Source organism: Amblyraja radiata, chromosome 1 (assembly GCF_010909765.2).
Source record: "Amblyraja radiata isolate CabotCenter1 chromosome 1, sAmbRad1.1.pri, whole genome shotgun sequence".
NCBI classification, from domain to species: domain Eukaryota; kingdom Metazoa; phylum Chordata; class Chondrichthyes; order Rajiformes; family Rajidae; genus Amblyraja; species Amblyraja radiata.
In genome coordinates, this window is record NC_045956.1 from 25049852 (window position 1) to 25062211 (window position 12360).

Sequence of the window (12360 nt, forward strand, 5' to 3'; positions counted from 1 at the left end):
AGAACTGATCCAAAATCTGAAACAATTATCCAGGTCTTCAAATCAAGATTTCTTAATTGTCATATGACCTGGGCTGGAACAATGAAATGATGTGTTGCAGCCTTACAGGCACATTAATCCGTCTGCAACCATAATGCAGAGTGTCTGATAGTATCAGTAATAACCACTCTGACGGAAATAGGGTGACTTGTGGAAGCAGAAGTGGCTGAAAGTGGAAGATTTTTAGGAGGAATGGGCATATTCACTTTGGCACTTTTAGTTTGGCCAGATTTACTACTTCTTATCGAGTCCACACACAAGATTAGAAGTTGTTCAGCCAGAGCTGAACACACTTCTCGGCATCTGCATACAATGGTGTTTGGCTTGTCGCTTCGCTTTAAGAAAGAACTGCAGATGCTGGAAAAATCGTAGGTAGACAAAAATGGTGGACGAAGGTAGACAAAAATGCTAGACAGAAAAAACGGCGAGGCAGCATCTATGGGGCAAAGGAATAGGTGACGTTTTGGGTCAAGGCCCTTCTTCCGACTGGGTCGAGACCCTTCTTCTCGCTTCTTGTGCGTGGTGGTGGAAAGATTGGTGGAAACAGGGCCGCGAGGTGCACGCTCTTTCCTTGACCCCTACTGAGTACTAATGTTTAGTTATTTTCCGAGATTGAACTTCTATAACAGACTGATAAAACAGCCTGAAAGTTCTACGACTACTCAATAAGAAAGCATGGCCATTAAAATACCCAAATACTACAATCCCTCGCAAGAATAATCACCAAAAGGTATCGTAGAATTGATACCCAGAAACCTCCACCGAACAATTGAGCCTCAAAATAACAACAGCTTTGATCTGTAAAGTATTTCAAACTAACTCGGCCTCTCAGTCATACAAAGCAGCTCAAACAGGCACAGACCCACCCCCCACCCCCCCACCCACACCCATATAGAGTCGAAAGGCAGTTAAACAATAAATGTTTTGTCTATTTTGGTACCAGCTGTATGGGCACCATGTCTACCATCTGTCTTTCTAAAATTAATGAATCATTAGTTTCTTGGGGTCACCAGCACTTGCATCATTGGTTTTGTTCTTGCTTGTAACTGGCAGTCACAGATTGTATTTGAATTGTCTGCCTGACTTCAAATATGATTGAGTACACTTGACTATTTTACTTGGTGTCCATATGAACACTTCCAAAGTTTAATTTCTGTTCTGTTTGTTCTAACTTTTGAACAGTTCCCCAAAGTACAGCTACAGTTTCAGTAACAGGTGGATGAATATCATGAGTCAAATCTTGACCAGTTTTGCCCTTCGCTGACCTTCTTGCCAGCATCTAATTTAAATTGTTTACTACAGTGCCCTCCATAATGTTTGGGACAAAGACCCATCATTTGTTTATTTGCCTCTACTCCTCAATTTGAGATTTGTAATAGAAAAAATCACACGCGGTTAAAGTGCACATTGTCAGATTTTATTAAAGGGTATTTTTATACTGTTTAGTTTCACCATGTCGAAATTACAGCTGTGTCTATACATTGTCCCATGATTTCAGGGCATCATAATGTTTGGGACACATGGCTTCACAGGTGTTTGTAATCGCGCAGGTGTGTTTAAATGCCTCCTTAATGCAGGTATAAGAGAGCTCTCAGCACCTAGTCTTTCCTGCAGTGTTTCCATAACCTTTGGAAACTTTTATTGCTGTTTATCAACACGAGGACCAAAGTTGTGCCAATGAAAGTCAAATAAGCCATTATGAGACTGAGAAACAAGAACACTATTAGAGACATCAGCCAAACCCTAGGCTAACTGTTTGGAACATCATTAAGAAGAAAGAGCTTACTAATCGCTAAGAGACTGGCAGGCCAAGAAAGACCTCCAAGCTGATGACAGAAGAATTCTCTCTATAATAAAGACAAATCCCCAAACACCTGTTCGACAGATCAGAAACCCTCTTCAGGAGTCGGGTGTGGATTTGTCAATGACCACTGTCTGCAGAAGACTTCATGAACAGAAATACAGAGGCTACACTGCAAGATGCAAAACCACTGGTTAACTGTAAAAATAGGATTGCCAGGTTACAGTTTGCCAAGAAGTACTTAAAAGAGCAACCACAGTTCTGGAAACGGGTCTTGTGGACAGATACGATGAAGATTAACTTGTATCAGAGTGATGGCAAGAGCAAAGTATGGAGGAGGGAAGGAATTGCCCAAGATCCAAAACATACCACCTCGTCTGTGAAACATACGGTGGTGGGGGTGTTATGGCCTGGGCATGTATGGCTGCTGAAGGTACTGGCTCACTTATCTTCATTGATGATACAACTGCTGATGGTGGTAGCATAATGAATTCTGAAGTATATAGACACACCCTATCTGCTCAAGTTCAAACATGCCTCAAAGCTCATTGGCTGGCGGTTCATTCCACAGCAAGACATTGGTCCCAAACATACTGCTAAAGCAGCAAAGGAGTTTTTCAAAGCTAAAAAATGGTCAATTCTTGAGTGGCCAAGTTAATCACCCGAACTGAACCCAACTGAGCATGCATTTTATATCCTGAAGGGATAACTGAAGAGGACTAACCCCCAAAACAAGCATAAGCTAAAGATGGGTGTAATACAGGACTGGCAGAGCATCACCAGAGAAGACACCCAGCAACTGGTGATGTCCATGAATCGCAGACTTCAAGCTGTCATTGCATGCAAAGAATATGCAACAAAATACTAAACATGACTACTTTCATTTACATGACATTGCTGTGTACCAAACATTTTGGTGTCCTGAAATGGGAGGACTATGTATAAACACTGCTGTAATTTCTACATGGTGAAACCAAAATGTATAAAAATGGCCTTTATTAAAATCTGACATTGCACTTTAACCACGTGATTTTTTTCCATTACAAATCTCAAATTGCGGAGTAGAGGCAAATAAATAAATGATGGGTCTTTGTCCCAGACATTATGGAGGGCACTGTAATTGTAACCACTAGGGTAATGATTATGGGTGAGATTGCTCAATCACCCCGCTATCTTCCCAAGGAATAAGATTTTAAAAAACATTTTGCTTGCTTTTCATTGAATTCTCTCTCTCATTGGCAAGTGATTCTAAGATTTTTGCCTCTTCCATTCCATTCTATACTCTATAATGTGCATTTCAGTCATTAGTTTATGTTTTAGCCATTTGTATTACATTCTATAAAATCATACATTCTGGTTGCAGTGATCCAAAAGAATCCCAAGTGTCTGACAATATGGTTATGAAAGACACCGAGCAAGAAATGTTACACCAGAAACTTCAAGAATTGAGGAGGATTCCACCAGACTGCACCTATGCAGTAGAAAGTGCTGCGGACCGTAAGGTACAGTATGTTTCTGTTGTGCTGTAAACAGCAACTTTCAATATCCAACTACTCATAGTCATAACTATGGTTACTGAATGTTGCTGTGTTCATGTGTCATTTACTGTCATCTGAAGGCCTAACCATACATGTAGCATTTTATCACGCTTCAGGAATGTGCCAAAGTAAGATTACTGTGGAATCTAGACGTGTACAAGTTGTCTGTCTTTGGCTGACTTCCACATAGGCAGACATCAGCAGGGTAAATGACCAAGTTTAAAGTATCAAAGAGCACATTTTCCATATTTATAAAGGAAACAAAAAAAGGTTATACAATTGCCAACAAAAACCTCTACTAACGACAACTGTGTGCTGTTAACAATTTAGTAAGTAAATAAAATAGATGTAGTTTTGATTTTTTACAATTATCTGAAAGAAAAAATATTTTTCAAACACATTGGAAAACAACACCATGAATGAAGAATGGTTCATATAACTACATGTAAAATTTGCTAACGTGAACTTTAATCATCTATGCTGTTAAATTTAAATCATAGTTTTAATGGTATAAAGTTTGTATTCCAAAATAATGATCAGCCAATATGTTTTAAATTCTCTAGATTCTCGATACAATCTTTCAACGATTGCAACAAGCCAAAACAGCAAATCAGTTGCGCTTTTATTTGGAGAGAGGCATTGGATTTCATCATCCTTCATTAAACAGTAAAGGAAGACAAGCTGTGGAGATGCTCTTCAGACTTGGATTTGCCAGGGTCAGTGTTTAATGAACATGGATTGTGTTCAACTAAGCCAGAGCTCACTGAATCTTTTAGTGCTATTGTGCTACTCTTTTGGATTTAATGTTGTGATATACTATAGTAATCCATTTTATTTCTGGTCCCTCTTTGTGACCGAGGGTAGGGCAGCCAATACAGACATTTCCCGACTTACTTAAGGGTTATGTTTCGCAAATCCTTGCTTATGTCTGATTTTCCATATCGGAATCATCTTAAAACTAGGTAGAAACAAAGAACTACAGATGCCGTTCAATACACAAAATGACATAAAGTACTGGAATAACTCAGCTGGTCAGGCAACATCTCGAGAATATGGATAGTTGACGTTTTCGATCGGGACCCTTCTTCAGACATCAATCTGCTGTTAATCCAGCACTGTAATTTCACCTTAAATCTAGGCGCCCTTCTTCACCAGCTGCCATACCATCCAGTTGACATGGCCGTTGTTGTGGCTCCTGCTCCACTGTCAAAAACGCCTCCATCCTTGAAGTCGCTGACAACTTCAAAGGTTGAGGAGACAGCAGTGAAGGGGGAGCGGACAAAGTGATGGTTATGCAACAAATGACAGGCATTGGTGATTTATTGTTGCCTGAAAAGCAGCAATTAAAATTTGTCTTTACTTCTGGGTCATACCAAGATGGGAGAGTGACAAGTACATTTGTCTAAAGCAGTGGTTCTCAACCTTTTTTTCAGTGATGTACCCCCTGTGAAATATTTTTTCAGCCAAGTACCCCCTAACCAGCGCAATTTTAAAATCTCACGTACCCCCTGGAATGCCTTCACGTACCCCCAGGGGTACGCGTACCCCCATTTGAGAACCACTGGTCTAAAGTACAAAGTCTATCATGACTTTGCAATGTGATTTAAAAAAAGAAAAATTTTACTTGATGTACATGTTTTGTAAGGTAAGTCAGAACTGAGATCATGTACTCACTCTTTATTATTAGACTTTATTAGAGCGGGGAGAAGTTTGTCACTATATTCCTCCATGGAATCTAGCATAAAAGCAGGAAATGGCAGGAATATTTTCTTGCCTAATTTGAGCACTTGAGCATCTGAAACAATATGTTGATAGACTGATAGTTATCATAATTGGAATATCAATTGAACGTTCTAAAAACGACATCAATTCCCCTTGTAGTTTGCTACATATGCAATGGGACTCTTGAGACTATTGTTGAATTCCTTGATTTCAGGGATCCATTTCAAATTGGGCATTTGTTATTTTACCAATACTCAGTTACATAGTAAATATTCTTGGGGATCCTGTCACCTTAATTTCTGTAACTTTTGAAGTTTTCAATTCTTATTGTTATTTAGAGTTTGTTATTGGGCAAATTCTGGAGGACTTGCCCAATTTATTTTTGGAAGTTCTAAAATTTGGCATTGGTGCTAACAGCATCTTTTGCTGTACATCCTGTCTAATAATAGAATAAATTCTCGGTGTAAAAATTTATTAAGGAACTTAAAACGATTATCACTGAAGAATAGTTTAAGAAAGAACTGCAGATGCTGGAAAAATCGAAGGTAAACAAATGCTGGAGAAACTCAGCGGATGAGGCAGCATTTATGGAACGATAGAATAGGTGACTTTTCGGGTCAAGACCCTTCTTCAGACTCATGTGGGGGGGCGGGGGGGGGCGGGAAGAAGAAAGGAAGAGGCGGAGACAGTAGGTTGTGGGAGAGCTGGGAAAGGAAGGGGAAGGAGGGAGATGTCTTGAGATGTCTGAAAGGCGCCCATTAAATAAAATTTATTATTATTATTATTACCTGAAATTGGAGAAGTCAATGTTCATACCGGTGGGGTGTAAAGTGCCCAAGCGAAATATGAGGTGTTCCTCCTCCAATTTGCAATGGGACTCAATCTGGCCATGGAGGAGGCCCAGGACAGAAAGGTAACTGGGAGATCAGTTTGGTTAGTGCAAACTGAGAGAAGGTGTTGGACGAAGCGATCGCCAAGCCTACGCTTGCTCTCACCGATGTAGAGCAGCTGATACCTAGAGCAGCGGATGCAATAGATGAGGTTGGAGGAGGAATAGAATAGATCCCCAAGCAAAATAATGGGATTGAAGTGACACTGACTCCTGAACTGATGGCCTGCATCCTGCATCCCAGTGGCGTCGGAATCAATTGATGTATTAGATTAGTGTTAGTTTAAGTTTAGTTTATTTAAGAAAAGTGTACCACGGTACAGTGCAAACCTTTTTTGTTGCCTGCTATCCAGTCACAATAAAGACTATACATAATTACAATCAAACTGTCTACAGTGTACAGATACAGGATAAAGGGAATAATCTTTTAGTTGTGCAAGATTAAAGATGGTCCGAGGGTTTCAAATAAGGAAGATGGTAGGTCAGGGCCGCTCTCTAGTTGGTGATTAGATGGTTCAGTTGCCTGATAACAGTTGCAAACAAACTGTTCCTGAATCTGGAGGATATTTCCACTGGTGGGAGAGTCTAGGACCAGAGGATACTGCCTCAGAATAAAATAAGGAGTTTCTTTAGTCAGATGGTGGTGAATCAGTGGGACTCATTCTACCAGTGCCTTTGAGGGCCATGTTTCAGAAACTTGAAATATAGATTTGGTTGGAAAAAATAGAGTTACTGATATATACGATTCAAAGAAGGTTAGGTGCTGTGAGGATATTTCTTCTGGGGGAAAGAAATTAAAGTTGGCTGGGTTGGTAAGGGAAGTGTGGAGCAGAATATTGGATCACCATTTTAAGACTAAAAAAAACTTAAGAATTGTGAATCCTCAGAATTCTGTACTTGGGAGAGCTGTGGATCCCTTGCCATCAAAATTATCAAGGGCTGAAATGCATGTTGGACGAACGTGAATATTTTTATTTTTTAAATAGTTTCTTTATTTTGTTGAAAGTAAAGATGTTTATAAACATTCATCCGCAGTGATGTCTTCAACTGGTGAAGCAACAAGACTGGAGGTAGAGTCTCACAGGCTGTTAGTCTGTGTTGTTGGCCATTTACTCTGGGATAAATGTACCTGGCCCACTGACGTGCTGCAGCCAGTGTTCCTGCGGATGATTGTCTCCAGGCCAGTGCTGGAAGTAACAGTGCAGCACAAGTGTGGGCACTTGCAGTTGGTGTCACCGGAAGGTTAATCTCTTTAAAATTAACAAAAATTCAAAATGAAGCTCAATTTGTTTTATGTAACTTTTATGCGACTAGTTGATCCCAGGGAAAAATAACAAATTTCTGAGGTAATTGTTTAGTTACTTCTAGAATGGGTTCTGGCGTGCAAAACTAAATAATGTGAAAATACGATTTGATAGATTTGGTAAAAAACAAGTGATAAAACTGATTTAAGAACCAAATACTATTGGTTCTTGATGAAATTGCCAGATTCTAATACTATAATCATTCCACTGTGGAAAGTTCTAGCAATGTAACAAAGCACATATAAGGATGCATTTTTTGTTTTAGCTGTGATTTATTCATTTCATGAATTTGTTTTTCTGTAGGTTGTAACTGCTACTGGCACTCTTGCGTTGGGAATTAACATGCCATGTAAAACTGTTGTCTTTCTTGATGATTCTGTTTCACTGGATGCACTGCAATACAGACAGGTATCACATCCATCCATATTGTGATTTATTTTAAATATATTCTAAATAAACCACTTAAAAGTAAAATAATTGCATTTTTCCACCTCTAAATAATCAATTTTTAAAAGAATTCTGGTGCCATAAAATTGTAATTAAAGCTTAATTTTTCAAAAGCTTAACTTCCTGTTGTTCTCTTTACAGATGTCTGGCCGAGCTGGAAGACGAGGTTTTGATGTGATTGGCAATGTGATCTTTTATTGTGTCCCATTGCCCAAAGTGCAAAGACTTCTCAAAGCAAGCGTTCCCCAACTTAGGGGTCAGTTTCCTTTGTCTATTTCCCTTGTGCTTCGTCTTATGATGCTGATTGCTAAATCGGATGACAAAATGGATGCAGAAGCCAAGGTACTTAGTTAACTGGCAAGCCAAGTCACAAATATTTAATTTAACCGCTTTCGATTTTTATTTCAATATCATCGCTAAAATCATTTAAAATATATTGCTGAGATTGCTTAAAAATACTGACACAAACAAAAATATGTCAGGGTTATGGTTGCTTGTTTGATCTTAATGATTTGACATGGATATCCATCAATAGAATGATAAAATTTGGAAATATATTTTATGTTTCATCTTTTAAATGCAAATCCTGATGGTAAAATGACAATTGCCTCTGAGTGTTTAAAATGGGAAGATTTAAATGGATAAAATGGCAAAAAAATAGCATTTTGTCACTCCTGTTATCTTCAAAATTGAACCAAAGCATTAAAGTAAACTGTCATTTTGAACTTGATGGGATGAAAACACTTTGTTGCTTTATTTGTGCAGTTGCGCAAAATTGATTCTCCTCCCCATTCTAGTTTTCAGTTATTTCAATATTGTTGCTTGGTAAATCACCATTTAAAAAATATATAAATCAAAAATACTCATTGGTGTATTTCAATACACAGCAAATTCTACAGAATGATACACTGGTTAATATAAAGCTGTTTCGTACATTTAGTGCCATTCATAATCACTGGAAACATTTATTTCTCCCCTTAGGCTTTGTCTCTGCTGCAACATTCTATGCTGTGCTACGATAAGCAGAAGAGACAGATAACATTAAAGTTGTACTTTATGTTCTGCTTACAGTTTCTTCTCAAAGAGGTAGGCTTTTAAAGTTAATTTTAAAAAGAAACAAAAAGTTGATTACTGGTCTCCATGTCTGCCACAACTGTAAATGTCTGCAACTGAGACTGAAGCTCTAAAGTAAGTGCAAGTTGAATAAAGACTAGCAATTAGAATTTTTTTTTGTTGAAATTTCACAATCGGGTCAATATGGGTGGCTCTACTGGTACAAGGTTAGTGGTACTGGGTAAATAATCCTGAAGTTGGCATATTACTGGATATTGCTTGCTATTGCCAAATGAGATTCTTTAGCAAGGAAAGTTTCAAAGTAGAAATAAAATGTGTGGCCTTAGCTCATTGCTCTGTAACATTGCAGCAATCATGCCAACATATACATCCAGTTTTATATTGTTTGAGGACCATGACTATAGTGATCAAGTGCAATCACTCTGTCTTAACGTCCATGTTTTTTGGTTGGAAGCACGTGGTGAGAGTCCTCAATTATTGGCATCGGCACCCCTCTACCCACTGATGTGATTCACACAGCCAACACAGAAGATTGTATTGAGCCTTTCACTTTAATTCACTGTATGATGTGCGGACATCATTGGTAGAGTCCAGATTTATTGCACATTTCCACGTGCCATCAGAAGATGGTAGTGAGCCGAGTTATGAGCCATAGAGCTTTTGTCCATCTGTATAGAGTGAGTGAATTTTGCAATAAGGAATTATTTTCTATTTCCAAGGCAGGATGGTGTGAAACTTGGGGAACCCATGAGTGACAGTATTCCCATGCAACTGCTGTGCTTATCCTTTTTGGAGTTTGAGAGGTATTGCCCGAGTGGACTAGCTGCCTGGCAGTCGTCCATTTATGGATAATGCATTGCCAATGTGTAATGTGCTAGTCAAGAGGGCTGCTTTGTACCACATAGAACAGTACAACACAGGAACATGCCCTTTGACCCCACGATGCCTGTGCCGAACATGATGCTGAATTGAGCTCATCTCTGCCTGCACATGGCCCCTGTTCCTCCATTCCCTACATGTTTGTGCCTAAAAGCATCTTGTATGCCACTAACATATCTGCTTCTATTACTGTTCCTAGCAGTGGGTTCCAGGCACTTGCCACTGCCTGTGTTTAAAAAAAACAAAAAAACTTGCCATGTACATCTCCCTTAAATTTGCCCCTCACCTTAAAGCTATGCCCAGCAGTATTTGACATGCCCACTGAAGAAAAAATATTTTGTGTGCTCTAGCAATGCATCTCATCCCTTAATAAACAACTATAAGGTCTCTATTTAGCCCCCAAAGCACAGAAAATAATCCAAGTTGGTCCTTTTAACAAATATCCTCTAATTCAAGCAGCCTGGTAAAATGCTTCTGCATTAGAGTCATACCGCATGGAAACAAGCCCTTCGGCCCAATTTGCCCACACCTGCCTGCATTTGGTCCACATCCCTCCAAACCTGTCCTATCCATGTACCTGACTAACTGTATCTTAAACGTTGGGATAGTCCCTGCCTTGGGCAGCTTGGTCCATACACCCACCACCCTTTGTATGGAAAAAGTTACCCCTCAGATTCCTATTAAATCTTTTCCCTTTCACCTTAAACCTATGTCCTCTGGTCCTCGATTTCTCCATCTATGGTCAAGAGACTCTGTGCATCCACCCGATCTATTCCTCTCTTGATTTTAAACACCTCTATAAGATCACCCCTTATACTCCTGCGCTCCTAGGAATAGAATCACAGCTTACTCAACCTCTCCCTATAGATCAGAACCTTGAGTCCTGGCAACATCCTTGTAAATCTTCTCAGTATCCTTTCCAGCTTGACAACATATTTTCTATAATATGGTGCCCAGAACTGAATACAATACTCTAAAGTCTCCAAAGCCTCCACGTCCTTCCTGTAATGGGCCAACCAGAACTGCACTCAATATTCTAAATGCAACCTAACCAAAGTTTTTTCAAGCTGCAACAGGATAATACCAGGGTGCTTGTTTTAGTTATAGCTACATTCATCCAGCCTTGCACATGAAGGGATGTATTTGGTATATCAGAAGTGAATCACTTCCAAGTCCAAGCATCCAAGTCTCAAGCATGCTCTTATAGCTACAGTTGAGTTTCTGTTCACTGGGATGATCTCCAGAATGTTGGTGGCGATTGATTCAATAATGGTAATCCATTAAATGAGAAGTTAGGTTGCTCGACTTCTTGTTCGAAACTCTCTTTGCTCAACACCTTCTATGACATGACTGACTTGTATATATCAATCCAAGTTTGAATGTTACGAAAATCCAGATACTGCAGTTATCGACTGTTTCATTTTCTCAGGAGTTCTGAACGGAGTTGAACATTGTGCAGGGATTAGCAGACATCCCAACTTCTGATGAAGGTCCATTGACAATGCAGTTAAAAAGTCTGTTTCAAGGATACTGGTCTGAGGAACTCATGCAGTGTTGACCTGGGGCTGGAATGATATATCCTCAGTAACTAGAATCATCTCTTATGCTAACCAATATTACTCTAACTCCTGCAGATTGTTTCCTTTAACCAATATTACTTTTACACTTGTGTTTTTCTTCTTGGTGGACATTGATTAGTGTTACCCAGGCTCCTTGATGCACTTGGTTAAATGACTATTTAATTCACTATCATTCACATCTTAAACTCTGTTCATAGATCCATGTTTGGACCAAAGGGTGTAATTGTGATTTGGAGTAGTGATACTAGCAAATTTAAACCAGAGCATCCTTCAGCAGGTTATCAGCATACGATGCTTCCTTAAAACATTGATGCCACTTTCATTGCCTTCTTGTTGATTTAGTTTAGGGAATGGCAGAGGGGTGGATCGGTGATTAGCTGGACTGCATTTCTCTTGATTTTTGTAGGTCTATCTAGGCATTGTTGTGCTAGTGCCCCTGCTGTCTGTAATGGAGAAACTTGGCTAGAGATGTTTTGGAATGAGGTTCTCGAATGCACATTATTATTGTTTGCCTGTTGCTTGGCTTTTGCTGTATCCACTGATGTCAATTATTTATTGATATTATACAGAATGAGTTAAATATTTCTGGGATGATAGGGATGATGGAGAGAACCGAGAAGGATAATCTATTCTTAACAATTAAGGTTCAGCCTTTGCTCTTGGCACTTGCATGCTGGACATTCTGTCGTTGAAAATGGGGATGCTCTTTAGAATTGCGGCGACTTAAGAGTTTAATTGACCACCACTCACAAATAGATGTGGCAGGTATGCAGGGCTTTCATGTGATCCTTTAATTGCATAGCTACTTAACTTTGTGTTAAGTGTAAGCAGCTGACTTTTGGTTCCCCTTGTGGTGGTCCAGATAGCCACCTTTCCCACTTTTTCATTACATTCTTTTTTTGCCCCCTAGCAATGGTAGATAGAGAACCATTAGGTTACTAATGGAATGGAATAGCATGCATTCATTCATCCCCTGTTGCCAACTCACTCTGGTTGCTGTCTCTCACATCTGGCCAACTGTGTCAGTGAGAGTGCAAATGTGCTAGACTTGGTGAGCTTTCTTATCCCCACCCAAACTATATTTTGT

At 39.4% G+C, this 12360-nt stretch overlaps 1 protein-coding gene across 1 annotated transcript in view; it reads left to right on the plus strand.

Moving 5' to 3' along the window:
- Positions 1–12360, plus strand: part of LOC116971830 (probable ATP-dependent RNA helicase DDX60) — an 82697-nt gene that overhangs the window by 55476 nt on the left and 14861 nt on the right. Inside the window, exons 26-30 of the mRNA XM_033018966.1 lie at positions 3204–3342; positions 3942–4094; positions 7597–7701; positions 7882–8082; positions 8722–8826. Of these exons, the coding sequence (XP_032874857.1) occupies positions 3204–3342; positions 3942–4094; positions 7597–7701; positions 7882–8082; positions 8722–8826 (703 nt within the window). The remainder of the gene's footprint in view (positions 1–3203; positions 3343–3941; positions 4095–7596; positions 7702–7881; positions 8083–8721; positions 8827–12360) is intronic.